General features: G+C 38.7%; 2 protein-coding genes across 3 annotated transcripts in view; both read left to right on the top strand.

Annotated features, from left to right (window-relative positions):
• RANBP3L (RAN binding protein 3 like) overlaps positions 1-4434 on the top strand; it is a 43033-nt gene extending 38599 nt beyond the window's left edge. Inside the window, exons 13-14 of the mRNA XM_054583944.1 lie at positions 2555-2741; positions 4317-4434. Of these exons, the coding sequence (XP_054439919.1) occupies positions 2555-2741; positions 4317-4360 (231 nt within the window). The 3' untranslated portion in view covers positions 4361-4434. The remainder of the gene's footprint in view (positions 1-2554; positions 2742-4316) is intronic.
• A 4999-nt stretch (positions 4435-9433) lies between these two features.
• The window catches only part of NADK2 (NAD kinase 2, mitochondrial), a 43247-nt gene continuing 28880 nt past the window's right edge, over positions 9434-23800 (top strand). The window contains exons 1-4 of one of the 2 annotated variants that reach the window (XM_054583942.1): positions 9434-9899; positions 20070-20158; positions 21354-21442; positions 22518-22599. In XM_054583942.1, coding sequence (XP_054439917.1) covers positions 9600-9899; positions 20070-20158; positions 21354-21442; positions 22518-22599 — 560 coding nt within the window. In that variant the 5' untranslated portion in view covers positions 9434-9599. The remainder of the gene's footprint in view (positions 9900-20069; positions 20159-21353; positions 21443-22517; positions 22600-23800) is intronic. The other variant, XM_054583943.1, reaches the window with a different exon arrangement.

The raw sequence follows: 23800 nt of genomic DNA, 5'->3' as shown, positions 1-23800 counted from the left end.
GCTGAACTTGAGAAGGCTTTGAGATCACTGGAAAGGAATAAGTAAGAAATGGAAAATCACAGGGCTAGCAAGTTAACCAGGCCAACAGCAAATTCCAATTCTGGCCATGAGTCAGTCTCCAAGGTTACAGGATGGGAGCACAGCTTTGGCTGTTCCCTGCGACAGGAAGGCTTGACCTTAAACACAAGATACCCAGGCACAAGAGAGAGAGAGCTGGCAGGAATCAAGTCAGAAAAAATGCTAGGTCTCCCCTGTGGGCGGAGACCTGAAGGCTGGAGGAAACTTGAGTACCCATGTGACTCAGGCAGAAGGTAACAATACAAGTAAATTGGCTTCCATAGAGAAATGGGGGGAAAAAAAAAGTTGACAAGTGACCGCTGATGAAAAGCCAAAGGTTTTACTAATTATCAGGAAGTGCACTGGTAGGTGTAAGTGATGTAGGGCATTAAGACATTAGAATAAGGTGATGCCCAAAATCTGTTTACCATTTAGGGCGATGATACCCTATCAGGCCAGGTCACCTGGCTTTGAATGGCTCAAGCAGCCCACCTGAGCCTGAGCCTGAGCCTGAGCCTGAGACTGAGATAAGACTGCTCACTATGATTAGACTCTGCTGCTCAATATTGGATCCATGCTGCCTTTTTAAATTGTAGGAATTTTTTGGAGATAAGCAAACAAACTGCAAATAAAAATCATCCCAAATTCCTCTCCCAGAGATGGTCACTATTAACATTTTGGTCTATACTGTATTTTAGTATATATATGCATATGTACCAAAATGTACATCACTGTATGACCTTCAAGCAAGTTAGCCTTCCTTAACCTGATTTACTCATCTGCCAAATGAAGATAGTAATAATGTACTTTATAAAGTGGTTGAGAAGATTAGATAGCTATATCTGATTGTAAAATACATACATGTAAACTTTTTTCACTTATCAATGAAAATCAGTATTTTTTTGTCATTAAATAGTTCATGCTTCAAAAATTCTTTTAACAGGTGAAAAGAATTTTATTGTATTATGCATCATAATTTATCCATTAATTTCACTTTGTTAAATACTTAGGTAATTTACTATGTTTCATTATTATAAACTCTAAAAGGTTTCGAGACACTCTTTATATACATATGTGTTAATTTTCTTGGGAAAAGTTTTTGACTTGTCTCAACAAATTTTTCTCAAGAAAGACTGAACAAATTTTCATTCTCACCAGCATTTTCTTATTGTACTTCCTCAGAATTATAATTTTTTTCAGCACTACAAATTTGCTATTCAAAAAATATATTGTTATTTTATTTTTAACTTCTTGTTCTGAATTTCTTAAATGAAAACATCCAAGTGAATTTGTCAAAAGGAAATAAATACATTAACTAGTGAAAGGTATACTTAAAATTTAATGTAAGAAAGTTAAGCAAGCAGAATAGCATTAATATTTCAATTACACATACTCTTTCAGTATTTGTTATTAATTAGCTTACTAAAGAAAAATTAAACATTTGTGCATGATATAAAAAGTTAAATTAGTTAAGTCAACAAACATTTACTCAACAACTACTCTGTAATATCAAATAAAATAAGAGAAACAAAAATAGTTTATCGCATTTATATTTAAGTTTTTTACCCACAGGTATTTATGGCAGCTTAAGAACATGCAAATGAAAAAACATATACTTTAAACCCTTCTCCCAGAACTTGGCATGTACTGGGTCCGGCAGAAGTAGCGCCTGCTTGAGTGTGGTTGGTAGCGTAATGATGTGGATGTAATAATTTATAGTTTTAATTTGAACATTTCATCTAAAATGTCATATGGTGTGCTTGAGTGTGACATTATTATGTTACAGAATTGCACACTTACGATTTTGTAATAAAAAAGGGGTGTTATTTGTATTAGACCTGTAGTCGGTTTAAATCTCAGCTTTGGGCTTTACAATGTTTGATAACCCTCTGCAGGGTTAACAAAGAGAAAAAATTTTCCAGATTTTCTTTGAAATTGTGAAAAGATACAAAAATATAAAGTACTGCCATGTTACCCTAAAGAATACTGAGGTAGATGACAAAAACCTAGGATTCAAGTGTCAAGACAATTTGCCAACTCACTGTATAAATTCAGACAAGTCATTGTAGCTTTCTGAGCCATAACTGCCTTATCTGTAAAAGGAAGAGGAAACAAGAGTATTTTGAATACCCGTGGTAAAGAAAATGGAAGTCTACCCTGCCCCTCCCCCGTCCCCCCTCCCACGGCCCCCAATCTACACTTTATTACAGGGTAAAAATAGTGGAAGAGGGATGGTCTTTACAGAGTTAAATTCGAATAGAAATTTTAAATCACAAAATTTCATTCTCTCACTTAAAGTGCACTAATTGGGACCTCTTACAAAATTATCCACTTTTAGGATTCAGTTTGGTTCAAATAAATTGACTTTTTACCTCTTTAGTTTTTAGGTTTATTCCACATAATTCCTTCCTGATTAATAGTGAAGGGTTAAAAGTCCTTAAAATATGGCTATTGTTAAGTTATTCCTAGTCTTAACAACTTAATTTTCCTCATGCAGGCCAGTGCCAAAGATACAGGACGTCTGTATGCAGCAATACATCATCGTCTTGTTGCTCTTCGAAGCTTCAATAAACAAGATGCAAACCAAGCTGAAAACCAGTCGGAAACAGCCTTCCAAGAGTTAAACTGCGATAGCTGTGATGAGGATGAGGATGATTTCATTCAAGTTGCTAAAAATAGATCAGGTAAAGACATTTCTTTTGGTATGTCAGCAGTTTAAGAAAGAAGTGTGAAGCACAATCCTAATATATGAAATAGATTTTTTTAAGAGTGGAACTGGTCTGTTCAAAGTGAGTCCAAGTTAGAGACCATGCTGTTTGGATCTGTGGACTGAGTTTGAAAATCGGTCTTCTGAATGGGCCTTCGTTAGGATTTTACCAAAAGTCAGCCTCATCATGAAGCCTGCATATCATTTACATATAATTGTATAAAAGACCATTTTATCAATTTAAAGTATTAATTGCTACCCTGAAACTAACCATTTATTCATATTTCTTTTCATTTGTTCTCATTCTCTTATTATTGGCCATAAGTTATAACTACTTGTAATGGAGCCACCAGGAAAATCTGGTTTGAAACATCAAAAACCCTCTTTATTCCCTTTTTGGAATCTGACTACTTTATTTTTCAAAGACTTTCTTTGCCTGATGCAAAACGAATTGTTCCTTTTATTGTGTCAGGATTCATGAATTGAGCGAGGTTGAAGTGGAATCAGTTGTAAACAGACTTTTTGATTTCAGTGTTTGTCCTGAGGAGTGGATTTAAAATTAAAGTTCATCATTATTGTTTGAAGAAAAACATTGTCGAGGAAACAATGAGCTTCGTTATATATATGTGGGTATGCTATAAAGTCAGCCAAATATTTTCAGTACTAGTTTTATCTAGCCTTTACTTCTGCCCTGCACAGGACTGAGTGATGAACTTACAAAGACTGTGTGTTAGTAAGCAATTTTCCAACTTTTAATCACTTTAAATTTTGAAGCTACATTAATCATACATAATTTAAGAATCCATTAAAAAACAAACAAACACGTGCAGAACTCGATGAAATATATTCCTTTGTCTAATACTAAAAATGTAATCAAGAGAAAGATGTGCCAGACATGCAGATGAGGGTCATCAAGTGCTTGACCCAGTGAATCAAAGAATGAAGTGAATGATTTTTCTTGTTATTTTAAAAAAATGGCTTATTATTCTTTGAAATGTATGAAATGTGTACAACTATCTTTTATATTATTATAAACTTTATATTGTCAACAATAAAATGGGGTCTATTAGAAAACAAGTTGGTATCCACTAAAAATGTTTACTTGAAAGAAAGGTTAAATGGCAAAAGTCTCATTGACAAATGACCTATTAATGCAATCTATATTTTTGAATATACAACGATCTTCAGATACGATGAGAAACAATGGAAATAATGCAAAGTACATCAGTTATATGAACCCCCTCTTCCTTTTCCTCTTTCACTTAGCACCTTCTGCAACAGGTGTTGCATACAAATGCTAAAATGTTATGAAAGCAATAAAAAGTCTAATATTTAAAACTTTGTTGCCCATGATTTAAGGAAGGGTTTATTTGAAAATGTCATGTTTAAAATTACCAACATTTCCAAATGTTACTCCTAAAAATATGAATTCTACATATTTCATTTCCTCACTATTAAGCATATTTGTAAGTATCCCTGTTCAGGTGAATTCAATATTAAATTAATGTGAATATAATATTGTATAATAAAATATTTCAAATTTATATCACAGATCCTTCTAGGTGGACCCACCGACAGTCAGTTGCCTGTTCGTGAGTGCTACCTACTACAGACATGACAACATCTACACAAAGATTGGTCACACACTGAAAATACTAGGCCATCCTAACTAAATGAGAAGATCCTATTCATTCCTTGAAGAGTTTTAATAGAAAAGTTCATGAAATATAATTTGTTGCAATTAAAGTTTTTCTCTTATGCAGCCTAATAATTCTGAATTTTTACATTTTGATCATTGTAGAGAAATGACAGAATTTAAGAAATACATGGACTTTGGAAGTTCAAAATTTGTCATTTTTGAAGAAGTTAATTTAGAATAGGATTTGATAAATAATTTGGACTATTCATCACATTGATGGATGCAATAGTGAAAACTATAAGTTGCTGGGCTTGATAAATATCTGACTAAAATATTTATTTTTTCAGTCATACATTGTGTGGCCATAAAACAATTTTTTTTAATAAAATTCAGTAATTTCTTTGAAAACCATTATAATTGCATAATAACATTTCATTAAATCATATCTGTCTTCTGGGAAGTGTGTATTTTCATTTAGCCTTTGGATTTCCTAATATTATGAGATCATATATTCCTGTAGTCCTTTAAAGATAGCATTTGTTCTTAGACTAGTATCCATTGCATCTGCGCCTGCTTGACTCATGGTCACCCTCCAACAGTTGTTGAAGGAATGAACAAAATACACTACCTATGAATCAAAACAGGAGTGTACAGAAACTGAAATATTTTAACTTGTTCTTTGCTTTATTTATATAATTAAATTGTCATTAACATTCTATTCGGTGTGGCTGTAGAGACCTTTTATAAACAAATGTATCAATGAACTTTTTCTTTAAAAATTCAACAGCAGTTTTAATAATCACGCGACAGAGTTTTGATGCCCCTCTTCTGATTTTGGTTTCAGGAACAATGTGTTACGCAAGAAAATTGGCACAGTACTGAGAGCTATATTTCATTTTTCAATCCAGTTTGATCAACCCTTGGCTTCAAAATGACTTCTTAAAAAAATATTTATTTATTTAGTTAGTTAGTTTTAGAGAGGGAAATGGAGGGAAAAAGAGGGAGAAGAATAAGAAGAATATAGATTGGTTGTTTCTTGTAGGCACCCCTACCGGGGTCAAGCCTGCTACCCAGGCCTGTGCCCCGACGGGAAATCAGAATAGCCACCTTTCACTTTGGGGAATGAGGCCCTGCCAACTGAGCTACAGAGATCAGAGTGACTTCAAAATGACTTATGATTGTGACCCCTAAAAAATTTCCCTGTTAGAGGCATCTTAGTCTGCTAGGGCTGCCAAACAATACCACAGTCTGGGTGACTTAAACAACAGGACTTTATTTCTCTCAGTTCTGGAGGCTGGCAACAGCCAGGGAGGCTCTTTTTCTTGAGGCCTCTTCTCTTGGTGTCGGGGGGCGGTCACCATCCCACTGTGTGCTCAAATGATCTCTTGTCGTGGGAGCAGGGCATTGAGAGAGAGAGAGAGAGAGCGCGCGCGCACGCGCGTGCACGCGAGAGCCAGCGTGTGTGGGCTTGCACACTCTCTCTGCTGTCTCTTCCAATAATCCTGTCAGACCAGGACCCCACCCTCATGATCTCATCTAACCCTAATTGCCTCCCAAAGCCCCAGCTCCAAATATCATCATCACATTGTGGGATAGAGCTTCAACATATAAATTTTGCAAGAACATAAACATTCAGTCTCTGACGAGGGGATAAGAGTCACAGTTCCTAAATGACTTCTAAAAATGTTTTGCTATTTGAAAACTATGGCATTGGAGGAGTTATTGAAATAACTGGTAAATATTTAGCCTAATAAAGACTTGATGTAAATTACTTTTCAAAAATTAGAGGTTAGCAAAGCTTCTAAATTTTTGCCAATCTAGTGGACATAAAGGCTATTTCATTATTACTTTAATTTGTTTTTCCTGATTTCTAATAAGGTTCAATATGTTTCAGATATTTATTCCTTGCTTGTGTTTCTTCCAAGAAATTCCTGTTCATAATCTTTGCAAAGCTAAGCATGTCATTTCCTTCTTTTAGGGGCTTCCTAGCCTGTACAGGATGAAGGCCACATTCCTAAGCACGAATGTAATCCTTTCCCTGTCTCCCATCTCCAGCCTCACCTCCCACTGTTGCTCTTCCTCCCTCTCAATTCTGTAGGGACTCAGAACTGCTACATCATTGCTCTATACTTTGGTGGGATTCCTTTCTCACTCTTGCTTATTCTGGCTAATATCTACTCATTCTTTAAGGCCTGGCTCATGACATTTCCCAAAAGATCTCCCTAAGTGTGAGTTAAGACTTGTTCCTCCAGGCTCCTGCAGCGCTCTGGGTATAAACTTTATGCTCCTTAAGGAAGGAGACTATCTTTTATTGACCATTTTATCTCTAGCACCTAACATGATCCCTGGCCCGTGGCAGGTGATCAAATACAATTTGATCTCCATCAACATGTGTTGTATGTATAAAGCTCAACAGAAAGATAGAAATAAGGATTTGAAGCTCAGAAGGCAGTCTAGGCTAAAGATACTGGTGGTAGCTAAAGTCATGGAAGGGAAAAGAGGCTAATATTTTCCAAGTGTATACTTTGTAATGGGCACATGTTTAGGCTTTTCTACATATGTTTACAACTTTATAAGGTAGCGATTACATTTTATAAATAAAGAAGTACCATCAGAAAGGTTAAGCAACTAGTCCTAGGTTGACAAAGGTATTACATGAAGAAGCTGAGGTGTGAATCAAGGTCTTTTAAAATCTAAAGTCCAAGCTCTTTCCATTATACAATACTGGATGAACTCATGCAGAAGAGTGGAGAGAGAGAAGAGGGAAGGGGAGGGAAGAGAAGGGAAGGATAGGTCTGAAGAGGAGCTTAGGAAGAACCCAAAGCAGGGGCAAAGAGATGGGAGGAACGCCATTAGAGACTGGTTTGGTGAAAGACAAAGTCAAAAATTTCAAGAGAAAATGATAACTATTTTAAATGTTGCATTAAAGATCAAGTCATTTAAGGAATGAAAAACATTTTATTATGTCATAGAGATGAGCGTGTTTAAATGTGAAGAGGAAAATCCAGTAGAGAGAATTAAAGATATATTAAAGGGGACAACTTACTGGAGTCGTATGTTTGAGGATGTGGAAGGGATGGGATCCAAAAATAACAATGGACAAAGGGATGTCCCAAATGAGAAGATGTCAGTGTAGGTAAGTTTGTAGCTGGAAATGGGGGAGATCCAATATTTGAGTTCTTATCTGTGAAATGGGAAGAAAAGAAGTCTGGTATTTCACATATACAAGGTTGAACCCATGGACTTTGGCCCCAAATCGGTTTTCTAGATTCATTTTTCTGTCAAATGGATCATCGACAATACACTATACATCTAAACTTCAAACCTGTGTCATCTGTGACTTCTTTGTTTTCTTCCTTCCTAATATGTACTGAATTACAAAGTGTTAGAACAGTAAAAAATAGAAAGAACCTTGTGAATGTTCAAGTTGTAACATTCCACAGAAATTAAGATGCATGCCTAAGTTTCTAATATACGGCACTATCAGGAGCTACCCTAAGGCAAAGTTCCTGGTCAGAAGGACTCAGTGATCTACTAAAAGTAGACATCTGTCAGACCCCGTGGTGTATTTGCCAATTTAGTATACTACCTGGCACACAGCAGGGACTCAGTAAATATTCAGTGAACCCATGAATGAATGTTGGTGGTAGTGGCTAGGTGAAAACTAAGAGACACAGGTTCAGAATCAATTTGGGGTTGAGAGCACCTTGGCATCACTTCTGTAGTTCCAGCTCCCTCATTTATAGATAAGAAATCTGAGGCCAGAGAGATGAAGTAACCTGCCCAAAGTCCAAAAGCTAGTTACTGATAACTCTGGGACTGCAGAGAAGCAACCAGTGTGCCAGAGAAAGTGGATCCAAGGAGCACGACGGATAAACACTAGGGTGAGCAGTGCCATTTGAATCTACTCTTACAAGAGAAGCATTTTCTTCCATTTCCATTACGACTTCCCAAGCTCAGGTCCATGTGCAACTATTCCAACAGCACCCAAGCCTCCCTCCTCTTGCCTCCAGTGTGCTCAGCATTCCGAAGTCAGATCGATAGTCGTCAAACATTGCTTCCAGGACTCACTTCTTTCCAGTTAAAAGCCCTCAGAGAGTAACTACCACTTGTACATAGCATAAAGTCCAAATCACTGCCATTCTTAATCCGTAGGTCTTGTCCTACTTTTTCAACCTTCTCTCTCCATCTGTTGATATAAATTAAATGCTCCACTTGACCAGGCTCTATCCATTAACTTCCAACTTCCTCCAAGGCTCCCCGTCTTTCTTCCTCTAGGCTAAACTTTTTTGGTGGTCAGCAGGGGCTATGACCTGTGCCTTCCCACAGGGCCCCATGCTTGGACGGGCTCAACGCTCGGCTTACTACTCTCTTGCAATTTTTAATCATTTCTGAACAAGGGGTTTTCGTATTTTCCTTTCCCCCTACACATTACGCAGCTGGTCCTGGGAAGGTCTCCCCAGCCCCTAGGCCAGCGTTGTAAGTATCGTTGGTCCAACATGCGTTAGTTGAAATGAACGAACAAACGGTTTAGTCTCAGGAGCAATAATGAGATGGTCTAGAGAGGCTTATGTGGTCTAGTTTTATGTGCAAGTATGAAAAAGGAGGAAACCATCGCAGAGAGCAGCATGGCCCAAACCTTCCCACCCGGCTCTCGAAACCCCAGCCGCAACCGCCTCCCGGGCTCAGACCGGTTCCAGCTGGATTCCTTAGGGCGGCTCGATCGCCGAATAGAATCCTAGCCCTTCCCCTGGCCGCAGCCAATCGCCGCAGCTGTTCGGGCTCCGAAACTGCAGCGGGTTCCGATTGGCTGACAGAGTTGGCAGGGGGCTGATTGGCTAACAGAGTTGGCACCCCCGCAGGAAAGGGGGTGGAGCGGGAAGTTGGCTCCCGAGGGCGAAGCGGCTTCTGCGCAGGCGTGGATGGAAACGCATACACAAACAAACAAAACCCACCACCCTGAGGCCTCCGGCTCTTCCCCGCCCACCTTTACCTCGCGTGGGCTCTCCCCGCTTCCAATCGGCCGGCTTTCCCCGCCCCCGTCAACGTCTGGGCGCGTGCCTCTCGCGGCGCTGGCCACGCAGGGCCCTGCACTTAACCTCTGGGCGCCCGGCGCGAAGTTAGAGGCTGGGTTGGCGCGAGAGGCGCGCACACCTGGGGCGGGAGCCCGGGCCTGTAACCTCCGCCGGGCCCACGATGACTTGCTACCGAGGCTTCCTTCTAGGGAGTTGTCGTCGCGTAGCGGGCGGCCGGGCGGCGGCGCTGAGGGGCCCGGGCGCGGGAGTCCCCGCTGCGCGACCGCGGTTCGGCGGTGACGGGGACGGCCGGCGGCACCTGGGGCAGGGGCAGCCACGCGAGCTGGCGGGCTGTGGCAGTCGCCCCGACGGCGGCTTCCGCCCGTCCCGGGTGGTGGTGGTGGCGAAAACCACCCGGTACGAGTTCGAGCAGCAGCGATACCGTTACGCGGAGCTCTCGGAGGAGGACCTGAAGCAGCTGGTGGGTCCCGGCGGCCCTCGCCCTTGTGTTTGGGCCAAAACCTCCCTGAGGCTCCCTAGATGCTTTACCGGCCCTGCTCGCGGCCCCCACTCTGGGCTTGCTCGTGGATCCCCCCCACTCTTCGCGCGCGCGCGCGCGTGTGTGTGTGTGTGTGTGTGTGTGTGACTGTTCGTGCAGCCACCCCCAAGGCGAGGGCGTCTCGAGGAAGCCATGGATGGGGCCCGAGGGGCTGCCACAGTCGGAGGGGTTTAGGGGTCATTGTGCCCTCGCCTTGCACCCCTTATTGGGAATAGCAACAGCAGCCCCAAGAAAGGTTGGCCCGTGGCTGACGTCTGGACGCCCTGGAAGGAGCTCCCCAGGCCGCCGCGAGAAAACGGGACCCCGGGCGCTGCTGCCTGGGCTGAGGTACCGCGGACACACCCCCTTCTCCTGGGCTGGACTGTCCCGGGACTCTCCGTAAAGCCGGTCCGGGTGAGCCTGTTCCGCGCTGGAACGCAGTGTCCGGCGAGGGGCGAGCAGTTGGTTTCAGCAGCGCACGTGTCTTGGGTGCTTGGAAGAGCACGGGAGGAAATTTGACTTTGAATGTATGTTATTAAGTAGAAAGGTCAAGACAAAGGGCAGGCAAACCTTGTAATTAAGAAATAAAGAGCCGACGTCTATAATGTGGTAGTACCTCCGCAAAAGACTATATTTGGTATAGACACATTAATATTTTTACAAGGTGTATCAATCCATCCTAGGAAGAAACCCTGACTATTATCCCCCTCCCCTCTTTTTTGAAACTCTTGTTTCCATGTCCCCGTCGACCAGCTTCAGGAAAAGGTGAGGATGCTTCCATGAACGATATGTCTATAAAAATCTTCATTGGAAATCTAGTTGTTGACATTGCGACAAAAGGCTTTGGAATTAATTGCCTATAACTCTAATCTTGCAGAATTATGTACAAGACTGGACAGCCAGTTCTAAACCATTGGTCTGTCATCTTCAGCATACTTTTTGTAATAGTTTGTAGAGGAATCCGAATAAAATTGTAAATCATTTTTGCTTAAGTATTCTTCAGCATTAAACTTTTCGCTTCTTCAATCAGTTAACTGAAGAGGGGCCATGCCTTCATTTGATGAAGTGCTAGGTGCTTTTTTGTTTTCTCCTTAAGTGTTTGAATGTAGCAATTGATAGAAAATAGACTTCTCCTTTAAAAGTCAATCAACAAGCAGGTTGAAAAGGAAGTGGGAGTAGTAAGTTGTGCTATGGTGTAAAATTGGAGGTGAGGCAGAGAATAACGATCAGAAGCAGGTGTTTCTGTTTTGGGAAAAAGGTATGCCCCTTGGACTGTACTCCTAATTGTACAAGATCTACTTTTTAGAAATTGTCACATGCTATATATGCATATGTATGTTGTTCGTACAACTTTATGGAAGCCACCCGCAACAATTTAAAGTAGCACACTTGATTGGAGGGTTAAGAGTGTGGAATTGAAGGTTAGGAGATTGGAGTCTCAGGCCCCGATTCTATGTAGTTAACTTCCTATGAGTGTTTTTAATTTATCAGGGACTCATGGGTGAAGACAGTATTTTTTTGTGTAGTTTTGTCAGTTTTCAAAGTGCTTTCACCTAGTTCAGGAAGTGAAATACCAGGGTTGGACTAGACAGCCTCCAAGGCCCTCGCAAGGCTTGCATTTTGGAGCTGGTTAACTTTTTCAAGGCCTCAGGAAAAGTAGGTGGCATCTGAATTAGATTAATTCTTGGACCTGTGAAATCGATTGCCACTAATCAAAACTTTTTAAATGTAGACAAATCAGTAAGTCTTTAAAAATCTAACTGCTTAGTGTGCCCACTCCGTATCTGAAGAGAAATCTCTAATAGGTAAATATTTGTCTATCACTAGGTAATGCTGTTCGGGATAAGAACACTTTGAAGTAAAACTTCTGGACTATAGAACACACAGTTTTGAAATAGTTGTTATTTCAATTAAGTTTTATTGGGTTAGTTTTATCATTTGTATTAAGGTCATTATTGAGAATGGAATGGCATTAGGTGGGTTCCCAGACCGGAGACCAGGAGCAGGCCAAAGAATACTAGGCTGTTTGAAGTTTTTAAAATGGAATTCTGTATTAGGAGTGAAAAGATAATTAATACTGTTTGCTATTTTGTTGGGGGTAAAAGATACTACACCAGACCAGTCATGTGAATTGGGTATAAAAGAAAGTGGCCAAGAGCTGATTTGATTCTTCTGGCAGTGTGGTTTCTTCGTCGGCAGTGTCACAGTAACCTGACGTTTGTAACAGAGGGCTCTCTTTTTTGGTAGTGGTTGTAGTTGTTTTGTTGGAAATAGATCTCAATTAGGTTACTTAGGTTGCTTGTTAAAAGGCAAAGGGAAGATGAGGGGTGGGATGCCAGTATAATTTTCTATCCTGAGGCCTCCCAGTTTTCTCACATTGTAGAAACACAAAGGAAATACTTTTTAGTTGATAAAGCTCCCACAAAAGGTTTATATCCTTTGAATTTTGTCAAAGTTGGAATTTCTGTTTCTCTTTCATATTCATTACATTGCTTAATTTTTAAGTCTTGTTTTTGCCTTCCCCTAACTGATCAATGACTTTTCTTGTGAACTGAGGATTTCTAGTCAAGAATTTTGTCTACTGGCTCATGACCTTGCAAGGATCGATCAAACCATTATTACATCAGCAGAGATGTAGCCGTTGGCAAATGCGGAAATGTTACTAACAGTCCAAGAGACTCACAAATTAGACCTTTAGGTGAATCAAAGCTGATTGGAAAGGCTTTTGACATTGTAAACATGCCTTTTTGGCCAAAAGGAAGGTTTAATTAAACATTATTTTGATGTATACCAAGTAAGAAATGAGCAGTTTCCACCCTCTACTGCCCCCAACTGCAAGTCCTTTTAATGTTTCTCATAGTATTTTTAAAAAAATTATATTAAAAAAGAGATAGAATAATTTCATTTAGCAGTGCCTCTGTTACAGGATTAAACTCTTCCTAGTTGTTGCCTTGTTAACAGATTTGGGAGGTGTAGCGCCTTGGGGTTTGTTTCCCTTACTCTGTTTTCTGAGAATTGTGGTGTAGCTTAAGTTGTGTGGTTCTTGGACAGGTAATACTTTTGCCACATGGTGTGCAATGAATATAGTGTAGGCAATATGAGTATTTATCAAGTTAAAGAACATGATCTGGAATACTTGCAAAGACTTCTAACGGAAACCTCACTTCTCTCAAATCTTCCACACACAGGCACTGGGGTGGTCTATCTGAAGTGAACATCTGGCCACTTTACTCTTCTGCTTGGAACTCCTCAAAAGCTCCACATAATCTGTAGAGTCTCTTAGGGAATGTGTTAAAATGAAGATGCCTAAACCTTAGTGCCCTCCTCACCTCCCCCCTCCCTGCCCCCCAAGGCTCTGATTCACTTTGTGGAGAACTCGCAGGCTCTGCCTTTCTGAGCCACACCCTTAAAGGTAGCTCACTCAGCCTTTTAAAAATACCCTCCAGGTTTGCAAGTGGTTTCCAGGTCGCACTTTGAGAAACACCTTTGTATGTGAAACTTCATTATCTTTAGTTGTCCAACAAGTCCCTTCATGAAGTGGCTCCTGTCTGCCTGTTGAACTGTTTCTCATCAATTCTCGTCTTCTGTTTCTTTCCAGAAATAACCTATACATACAAATCAACACAGTGAAATATTCTTTTTCTTTGTCTCATTCTGTTTTGCTCATTGATAACATTTATTTAAGCTATTCTTTACCTGTTCTTTTTTTTTAGTAGTACGCATAGTATTTCGTTGTGTGCAGATGCCTTAATTTATTAAAATATATTCTGTAATGAATAACATTTGTGTTGATTCCTACATGTGTGAATCAAGCTCTCAGGTAAAGACCTAAAAGTGGAATTGCTGAGCTGAAAGGCATGTGCATTTGAAATTTTTTTTTTTTATACTGCACTCTCTTTATTCTTTTCGTTGCATTTATTTTTGCATTTGGGAGAGTGGTGAGTGAAACTGGATGTATTTAATTACACACACACACACACACACACACACTCCTAACAAATGTAGACAACAAAGATGTATACATTAGAAAACAATGGCTGCACCTTTGCACTATCCTATTCTCTGGATGTTAATATATATACCTTGAAGTGTTTTTAAGTTACTCAAGAGACTGTAAGAAAACCACAATTTTCGCATTTGAAAATTTTTTAAAGTTACTAATTTTTATCCTCCCCAGAGGACATGCTTCTTGACTTGAAAGAGAGGGGAAGGGTGGGAGAGAGAGATGGAAGGGACCATTGATCAGTTGCCTCTCAAACCTGCCGCCTAGGCCTGTGCCCTGACTGGGAATTGAACCTGTGACCTTTGGTGTGTGGAACGATGCTCCAACCAACGGGACCACACTGGCCAAGGCTGAGATTTTAATAAGAATTGCTAATTGCTTCCCTTAGAGGCTAAAGTATATTGAGGCTAAACAGGTAGGCTGGACCTTACAGAGGTGTTACGTGTCTGTGAAGGAGTTGGTTTTATCTTGTAGTGGTTTTATCTTGTAGAGGCTGTACCAGTGTACACCTTCACCAGCAATGAAGGTGCTTGTTTTATCATAGTTTATCATATTTTGGGGTCTTTGCCAACCTGCTAGGTGAAAATGGTATTTCAGGGTGGTTTCATTTACATTGCTCAGTTCTTTATTTTTGCAGTCCCTTTACTTTCAGTAGCCATCCTTGGTAACCTTGCTGTGCCTCTCTCTGCCCACTAAGGTTGTGTTAGGTGTTCTTCACTGAATCTTCATAATACTTACGTTTTAGAGCTTTCCAATTTAGAGTATAATCTGCGATTCTTCTCTAGACTTGAGAACAAGGACTGCATCTTAGTAAATTAGATTATAACTGTAAGTGGGTATGGAATACAGAGAAGAGGGAGAATAATTTGGGGAAGGACAGAATGAAGGAGGAGGAAAGAAGACCTTTCAATATTTTAACTTTAAAAAGATTACTAAAAAGTCTACTTAAAAGTATAGATTTTCAGTTACGAAATATCTCTACCATGTAGAAAACTTTCAAAAAATAACGAGACACCTGTATAGAGCTGTCTAGACTTATCAGATATTTATTTTACCATATTCACTTCAGCTATTTTTAAAGGATATGTTGTAGTTGTAGCTAAAGTCCCATCCTTCCAATTTTCCCCTCCTGGTCTCCCTAGAGGTAACCACTAGTCCAAAGTTGTTATTATGTATACTTTTCATATGCATATGTTGTATATTTATTTAAAAAGAATATTGTTTTGTGTTTTTAAAAAGTTACATTGGTAATATGATATTCCTTAGAACATGTACCTATTTAGAAATTTGCGTGTATTCGCTATTGGTTTTGAAGCTTCTCTGTGTTGATATATATTAATTTACTTTAACTGTTGTATAATATCCCACTGATTAGATAATTAAGTTTCCCATTTTTCCACTCTTTAAAAAATGCTACAATTAGAAGAATAAATTTTCCATAAGCATTGAATGACTCTGATTCCCCACATTCTCATCAGCACTTGGTAGACTTTCATATTTTTGCCAATGTGATGGAGTGAAATGGTATCTTTTAATTTTAGGATATTTGACTTAAATATTGAAGAATAAAAAAGAACATATATGTGACAGGGGAGAACAATACTAGCAAGACAGTGGGAAAGTTCATTTTTTATGCCAACAAAAAGGACTCAAACATTTTTTATTGCAATCCACAAACAAAAATTTTATATCATGACTGAGAATATATACTCATATTTGAAATAAAAGATAACATGAAACAATTTAGTCTTGTTGCATGTAGTACAATTTATTTTCTCTTTAATAATAATGCTGATTGTGATCATTAGATTGATATGGTGACTATCATAAGGGTCGTTTGGAAATCATTGCTCAAGAGTAGGCATATTGAGGCTAAACAGGTAGGCTGGCCCTTATAAAGGTGTTCAGTGTCCTGTGAAGGAGTTGGTTTTATCTTGTAGTGACTTTCACTTTATAGTGGTAGGGTACAACCTTTGCTCCCCGCTCCTCTTTTCCCACGGAGGGGAGGCGTAAGGGTCAGTTTTTCTGAGACAGCATTCTGGGGCTGATTTGAAAGGAGGCTTCCGGCGGTGGTGGTTAGTTACGTTGTGATAATGGGAAATAAAGACTTTTAAAGAGGGAACTAGTTTAGAAATTCTAGAAGCAGGCTGTTGGCATGAAACAAGGTAAGAGCCCATGCCCAGAACGCAAGCGGTACCATCAGGAATGTGGAGGGCAGATTGGAGAAACAGTTTTAACATGTTTTAATTATTGGACTTCACTGACTGGCTGTGGAGACTGGGTGTGAGAGGAGAAATAAAGGGGACACCTGGATTTACTCTGCTGACTAGATAAAGGGAAGTACTAGTAACTGGTATATGGGACCCAGAAGGGCGAATCTGAAGGAGGGATAGATGATTAGATTCAGATAGTTTTGGGGAAATGTATTTGATTTACCTGTGGGCAGATTTGGAAATTTGAGCCTATAGCTCAAGAGAAAGCCTTAAACCAAGAGCGTGGATTTCATAATTATTTGGTGTATACTTGGTAGATCAAGTCTCTGGAGTGGGGAGATAAGGAAAATGAAGCAGGAGCAGTTAAGAAAGCCAAAGATGGAGGAACCTTGAGCAGTATGAACGTATCAGGGAGTAGGGAAACAATTCAGAAGATGAATGTGAGGGTAGGATGAGAACGATGGGAAAGGTAAAGGTGAGAGCCCGGTAAGAGGAACAGAAATGATCCAAGATAAATAGCAAGTATATCTGAAGAAATACTTAGGGTCCATTGCACTAGGCCTGATCATGCTAGGTGAATGTAGTTTACTTTCTAGCTGTTACTTAGATGTCACTAATCTTTTTAAGGCAATTTTGAGTAACAGTGTAGCATTTAGTTAAGTGCTTTTAAGAGTGCCTGAATTATGACTAGTGAGTTTACACATCAAACTCATTGTCTTAAAAGTTTGTGCATTTCTTATGTGTTTCCTTCCCTTATTGAGCTTTCATGGAAATTACATGGTGTACAAAGTAGTAATGCTCAACTGAGGTCGTCAAATTTTTAAAATTTGTATTTGTAATCAATTTTGGTGAAATGTAATTAAAATAAGTGTTTGGATCACTAGGAAAAAAAATGGCATAACTATTACATTAGACCTTAAGGTGGGATAAATTTCTGTCCATTCTGAATCCTCCTTTTTTTTTATCTTTCAAGCACCTGTGTTTAAACATCAGAACTACATGGGGAGAGGTGATGTTGGCTTTTGGAAATTTTGTAGGAGAAACTCTATTGCTTATACTGAAATGTGTCTGTAGGTCTTTTAGATTCATACTGCTTTTTCTGGTATCCTGGTGAATCATATTTTAAAATTTTTTTTAAAATGCAGATAAGTACTAAAATTTTTGAGGAAAAAAAAAGACTTTGTTACAAATACCTAAGGTGTAATACTGCAGAATTGAGACTGTTCTAAATTTTAGTAATTTTTCTAAGCTCTTAATTATAACACATTTTGCAAAGAATTCAGTTCTTTTTTTCTCTGATTAAAGTATGTTTTTAAGTCTTTGAATGAAGTCTTTTTTTTCAGTAGATGTTCTTAACAGATTTTGAAACTTTTTTAAAAAAATTTGGAGGCCAGCTGAATAGATTTAAGATGTTGTAGTTGATGCTTAAGTGATTTTTAAAAAATGCCTTATTTCTTATCTGCCGAATGTAGCCAGTCCATGTGAATGAAGCGTACTAGTCTAACCAGCTAGAGCTTTAAAGAAAGTAATATCATAACTTGTATTCTCTAAGTTAATTGAAGCATAAGTTGTTAGAAAATTAGTTCACAAGAAATTTGAGTGAGAACAAGAACTTATGAAATGAGATTTCTGCTCCAATATTAGATATTCTGATGCTAAATGAACTTTGTATTTAGATTTGGAATTTTAAGGAATTTTAGTGTTGCTAGGAAAACTTATTAAAATCATGGAAAGACTTGAAGTTTTTTTGTAAGTTCTCCAAAATTATTTTCCCCCAAATTTGATCCCCCTTCCTGGTCTTAAACTAAAGTTTCCTGACACTCAACTGCTGAAGAATCTTAATTTTCTGGATTTTTCTGAGAGCCTGGAAGGAAGTAAGCAAAGCTTCTGAACCGCCAGAGTAGAATTTAGAGTACCCATGCAGTAAGATTTATATCTTTTATTTCTGAGTACATATTCTATCTTGTCGAAACCAAAAATTGGAACATAAGATAAAAATCTGGACCGGGAATTGAGGTCTTGGGGCTAGCTACCCTTAAGTTTTATTTATAGTGGATTAGAAGCAGTAAATTTGACTTACTATTGTACGTTTGAATTAGTTCTCCGTGTCCTTAGCAGTTTTTAGTGCTCCATGTAATACATTTGATTGAACTCAACTAATGTTTAAGTGAACACAGTTAGTAGGCACTCACATATTTCAATGAATAAATTAATTTTTTTAGAGCTCAATTTCTAACTGTGTAAAGTGTTCACTCTTGAAATGGGCTCACGAGAGGTAATTATTGTGACAATATAGCGTGGTAACTAATCTGCTAGAAAATCATGACTTGACCATGGAAGGCTGAGAGGCCTGTTAGATACCCAGAGGAAGATGTTAAGACATAGTTGGGTGCATTCATTTGGAGTCCTAAAGTTAGGCCAGGGTTAGAGATAACAACCGGGCAACATCAGCATCTGCATTCAGATCTATTTTAAAGAAAGCCTTAAACTAGAGAGTCCCAGGGAGAGAGTAGAGAAGAAAAGCATTGCGATCCATATTCATTGAGAGGGAGGTAGTGCAGTTTTAGTTAATCTGTAGATGCATAATGAAAATAACCTGAATGTTAATGCTATGTTCATTCATATTCAGAAGTTCTACTCTTAGAGTTGTTTTCCAAACCTGGTTCATGTTTTGTTGATTAAATGAGCAAATGAAAATTTATCTAATTATTACCTTAGTCACTGCTTTTCTTTAAAAAATATCTTGTTATTGGTTTGCTCTGTCTAAATATGAGACTTACGTCTAGGCATTAAGCTGTTGTACAAGCTATGATCTAGTGTATCTATGTGACTTAACATCTGTGTTTTAATTTTGAAATAGCCAAATGGGTCTTCAGCTCTTCTTTCGAAACTCTTAAGTCAGTACTTAAAAACAAAAGATTGGGAAGGTATGTTTTAAAATATAATTAATACAAGTTATCTTGTCATAAGATTATATTTAATTAAAATTTTCTTTATATATGCATCTTTCATGTTGTGTTATTTTATAACCATTTTAAAAAGTAAAATACATAGCATTTTTAATATGTAAAATTGGTTTTACTTTATAATCAGTGAGTAATGATTTAAAACAATATATTTAAGATGGCATTTTAGACAGGTACTTAAAACTGATTTTGTATCATAAAGAGGCAAGGTATAAGGGAATTTGGAGACGGAAAGAAGATAACATGCTTCTAGTTCTAGTATGTATTCTAGGGGATAAATTTACTATTTTAGGATTTCAATGGATGTTCATTGAGGATATTCCTTAATTTCTCTCCCAACATTTTACTTTATGGATTACTTAGAAGATATACTTTAAAAGGAGAATATTAAAGGTAAGGTAGTGACAATATAAAGTGTTATTCCAGTAGACTGGGAGAGAAAATCCTTGAAAGATAACATGTCTTTATATCTACAAATTACCCATTCTGGGAGCTAACCAGCCCTTTTTATGGCTTGAGTTGGGTAAATACCAAATAGAGTTCATAAATCTAAACACAAGGGCTGCAAATCCAAGTGGAACAAAAGCCAGCTGCCTTCTAAAATACTAGTTTATCTTTGATTTTCAAGGAGCCATATGCAATAAGTTAAAAATCCATTTAAAAGATAAAGAAAACACTGAAGCTTTAACATATGCAAATTTTGAGATCCTGGTGACTACATGATTCAGGAAACTTAGTGATGTATTTGGTATTGTGAATTTTCTGATATCACACTTTCCAGTTCAGTTTAAACTTGTTTCACAAAAAGTCATTAAACTGTGCCTTCAAATAAAAACCTCATTCTATTTTATGTAAGACTTTTTAAAGAAATATGTTATTATATGTACTATTTATCATATAATAAGACAGAACTTATTTTATTTTGATGTAGCTTGCATTGAAAGGCTCTAGCTACAGTGGACTGCTCGAACGACATCGTATTCACACCAAAAATGTAGAGCATATTCTAGATAGTTTACGGTAAGTCTGTGGGATTGGATTTTGGATGGGCTTTTGTATTTGGGGAGTTCTAATTTTTCCCTAGCTAGGAGCTAATCATTAGACTTTTTAAAAAAAATTTATTTTTGAGAGGATGGGGAAGGAAGGGAGAAAGAGAGGGAGAGAAACATTAATGTGAGAGAGAAACTTCGATTGGTTGCCTTCTACATGTGCCCCGACACCCTGCCCAGTGGGGCCGGGGGACGGGGCAGGGGGCAGGGAGTTGTGGGGGGAGCTGGGACGTGGAACCTGCGACCCAGGTGTGTGCTTTGACTGGGCATCGAACTGGGCCAGCGACCTTTCAGTTTGGGATGATGCCCAATGAATTGAGCCACACCAGCCAGGGCAGTCATTAGATTTTTAATAAAGATTGCCATTATAAAATCAATTTCAGAAAGTTGTATTGTGGTTAATGGACCTGATATAGTGCTTCTAAGGAAATTTTTATTGTACTCCGAAAATTTCACACGTTTTCAGTTATTTGGTCTGTTCGAGAAGTGCTTTTTCTACGAAGGGTTATTTCTGTACACAGCTGGCTTCAACTGTATATATGGTGTTTTATTTCTTAAACAGAATACTGGATTATATGGGTATTCATTATAGTATTCTTTGAATGTCTGAAAATTATCATTATAGAAACTTCAGTTAATTTGGGGCTGAGTGTAGTCAGTGAATATGTTTACTTTTATACAAGAGAATGTGTGAAAACATGCAACTTAGAAATTATTTTAGTCATTATTTCAGTGTCTGGCGTTCAATGAATATTTATTTGATTTAAAATAATGGCTATTTGGTTTTATAGTTTAAAACATTGTCTCTCAAGGTGTTAGTCTCCTGGGCCATTTTTGTATTAATGAATTTTAACATCAGAAGTAGAGAAAATGAAATGAAATTCTAATCAGCATTGCCACTTGTCAGGAGCTAAAAGATGTTTTTAAAGGGATTTGGGATAGTCATTAACTTTCAGTTTATTCACATGCTCCCTAACTTATAGTTAACCAGCTGCTGCAATTAAAAGAAAATGAAGCTTACCATACAAAGGCTAAACAGAAATTTGTTTATAAAACAAAATTGTTCATTCCACCTTTCCATTGTAATAATCTGCCTTTCAGAAAACATACTCCTTTATGTTATTAGTGGAACTTTTACGTAACCTTTACTTTGTTTTTTATCTCAGGAATGAGGGAATTGAGGTCCGCCTGGTGAAGAGGAGAGAATACGACGAAGAGACTGTCCGATGGGCGGATGCTGTCATAGCTGCGGGAGGTAATAGTTTTATTGAGGTAAAAGATGTGGGACTCCGGAAATGCTGGGTAGTACTCACACTTCAAGTGCCCTGTGGCCCAGCACTAGTGAAGCCTTGAGTCCTCCCTTAAGACAAAGTTTTGCATTTTTAGAATCAGGTCTAAAAGGGTCTGTTTTATATAGCATTTCACTTTTTAAGTGAGTGATGTTACTGTGAGGTTCCGTGCATATATTTCTGTGTGTCTATTCAAAGTGTGCATTTATCTTTAAGTGTGATTCAAAGGATTAGTTATAACTATATTTTGGTTTAGTTATGCCAGTCTTTAAAAAAAACAAGTTAAAGTTTAAGTGATTCATGAGATTAGATAAATTCCACCTCTCTCTGGCCCCAATATTCATACCCTTCCTTTTTTTCTTTGAGTTTTATTATTAAGTTAGTGAACATTTTTTTCGAAAGCTTTAAATTGACAGCATTTGTTGGAAAGAAAAATTTGAAAGTGGACATGTTGTAGGACATATTGTCATAAAACGATTTGTGAATTTGGACTCATGTTATGAGAGAAGGTAAGGGGGCTGCTGGTAGAAGTGACGGGACTAGAGCAGCGCCTCGCACGGGAGTGCTCCGGGCACCTCGTGGGCACAGACCAGGGGTGCTGCTAGCCATCCTCCAGTGCGCAGGACAGCCCCTACAGCAAAGAACTATTTTGCCTAAAATATGAATCTTTTTTTTTATCCCCACCCAAGGATATGTTTATTGATTGGGGGGGGCGCGTGTAGAGAGAAAGAAACATCAATTGGTTGCCTCCCATACAAGTCCTCACCAGGGATTGAACCCGTAGCCTTTCTGGTGTGTATGGGACGATGCTCCAACTAAGTGAGCCACTTGGCCAGGGCTAAAATATCAATGTTGCCACTGTTGAGAAGCCTTGGATTAGCGTGGCGGAGATAACGAAAGGGGTAGCGGGTAGAGAGGAAGTGAAGTAGACTGTGACAGTCAACAGGATGGGACGGGGCTTTGATCGTTGAAACAAAAATACTAGCGTTCAAATGTGTATACTAGTGTATAACAAGTCTGGTTGTGTTGTCTGTCCTTTAGGTGATGGCACAATGCTTCTGGCAGCAAGTAAAGTGTTGGACAGACTTAAACCAGTTATTGGAGTAAACACTGATCCAGAACGGTAAGGAAAAACATGTTTTGTTTTGTTTTTGTTTGTTTGGCCTTTTTTTAGTGCAGTACATACATTTATGATTTGCTTTGCATAGTATCTGTTCATGATAAATCTTAATGTTCTTAATTTCCTGTACCGAAGCCATTGCTGGTCTCCATTGCTACAAGGAGTTTACTATGGTGCATATTTAACTGGAAGCATCATTGCTCCTGGCTATCATGAACATAAGAACCATGTTCCAAAAATATTTTAGTGATGGAATTTAGGCATATGGAATCAATCTCTACCTCTAATAGAATTTTATTCTATGTAGTTGTTTTCAAGGACAGCCCTTGTTTATAGCTCACACATGAAAAATACATATTTAACTGGCATTAGTGGTAGAAAATTTTGATATGGGACAGACAAGTCCTCACATCTGACTTCGCAGATAGTTTGGGAGTAGTACCTGAGACAGAATAGACCTGACCCTTGAGCCAGGTGAGTGTTAGCAACCCCTGGTGTTGCTGAAGAGGGATGAGTTAATAATGTTCCATTTTTGTGCTTTCTGTGGCGCTCATCTATATTCCTGGTTATGCCTCCACTGATTTCTGGTGACTTCATTGACTTAATGAATAGAACAAATTTTGTTACTGTTTTTCCCTTCTTTCCTTAGCTCCACTGACAGTTACTCTCATTCTGTTCCAGCCACCCATATCCATGACCATACCTGAGCTTGGTGATCATCTAGAATTGTCCCATCTCTTAGATCTTAATTCCGCTCTAACTACTACAGCCTCCTACTTTAACGGCAGTCTTATTCCCCAAATCCTACTAACTCTGCCCTTTGACTTTTACCAAGCAGAACCCCTGTTTTCTTCACTTAATTCTCCCATATTCACTTTACTGACAGATTTCTTAGATATTTTGTAGTGTTAGCTTCCCACTTACTCCCAGATCAGTTTGTCATCCTTTCCACTCCTGTGTCAGCATGGCTGAGACCGTCTGGAAATCACAGACGCTTGGACTTAGTGGCCCAGTTTGGTGGCTCACATTTACTTTCCATTTGTAGTTTCCAGCACTCAGAACTGTACTCTCAGAGTTGCTCAGAAAACGTCCTGTTTGGCCCACGTTATCTCTCTTTCCCGTTCCCTGTGACAGCTCCTTCAAGGGGAGCCCTTCGGCTTCTGTATCCTCCTTACTGTTTTTGCCCTTCTTCCTTCAACGTGCC

Source organism: Pteronotus mesoamericanus, unplaced genomic scaffold (assembly GCF_021234165.1).
Source record: "Pteronotus mesoamericanus isolate MK-2021 breed Mesoamerican mustached bat unplaced genomic scaffold, CSHL_Meso_final contig_75, whole genome shotgun sequence".
Lineage (NCBI taxonomy): Eukaryota > Metazoa > Chordata > Mammalia > Chiroptera > Mormoopidae > Pteronotus > Pteronotus mesoamericanus.
The sequence above is the reverse complement of the archived record's forward strand: the minus strand, read 5'-3'. Positions and strand labels throughout refer to the sequence as shown.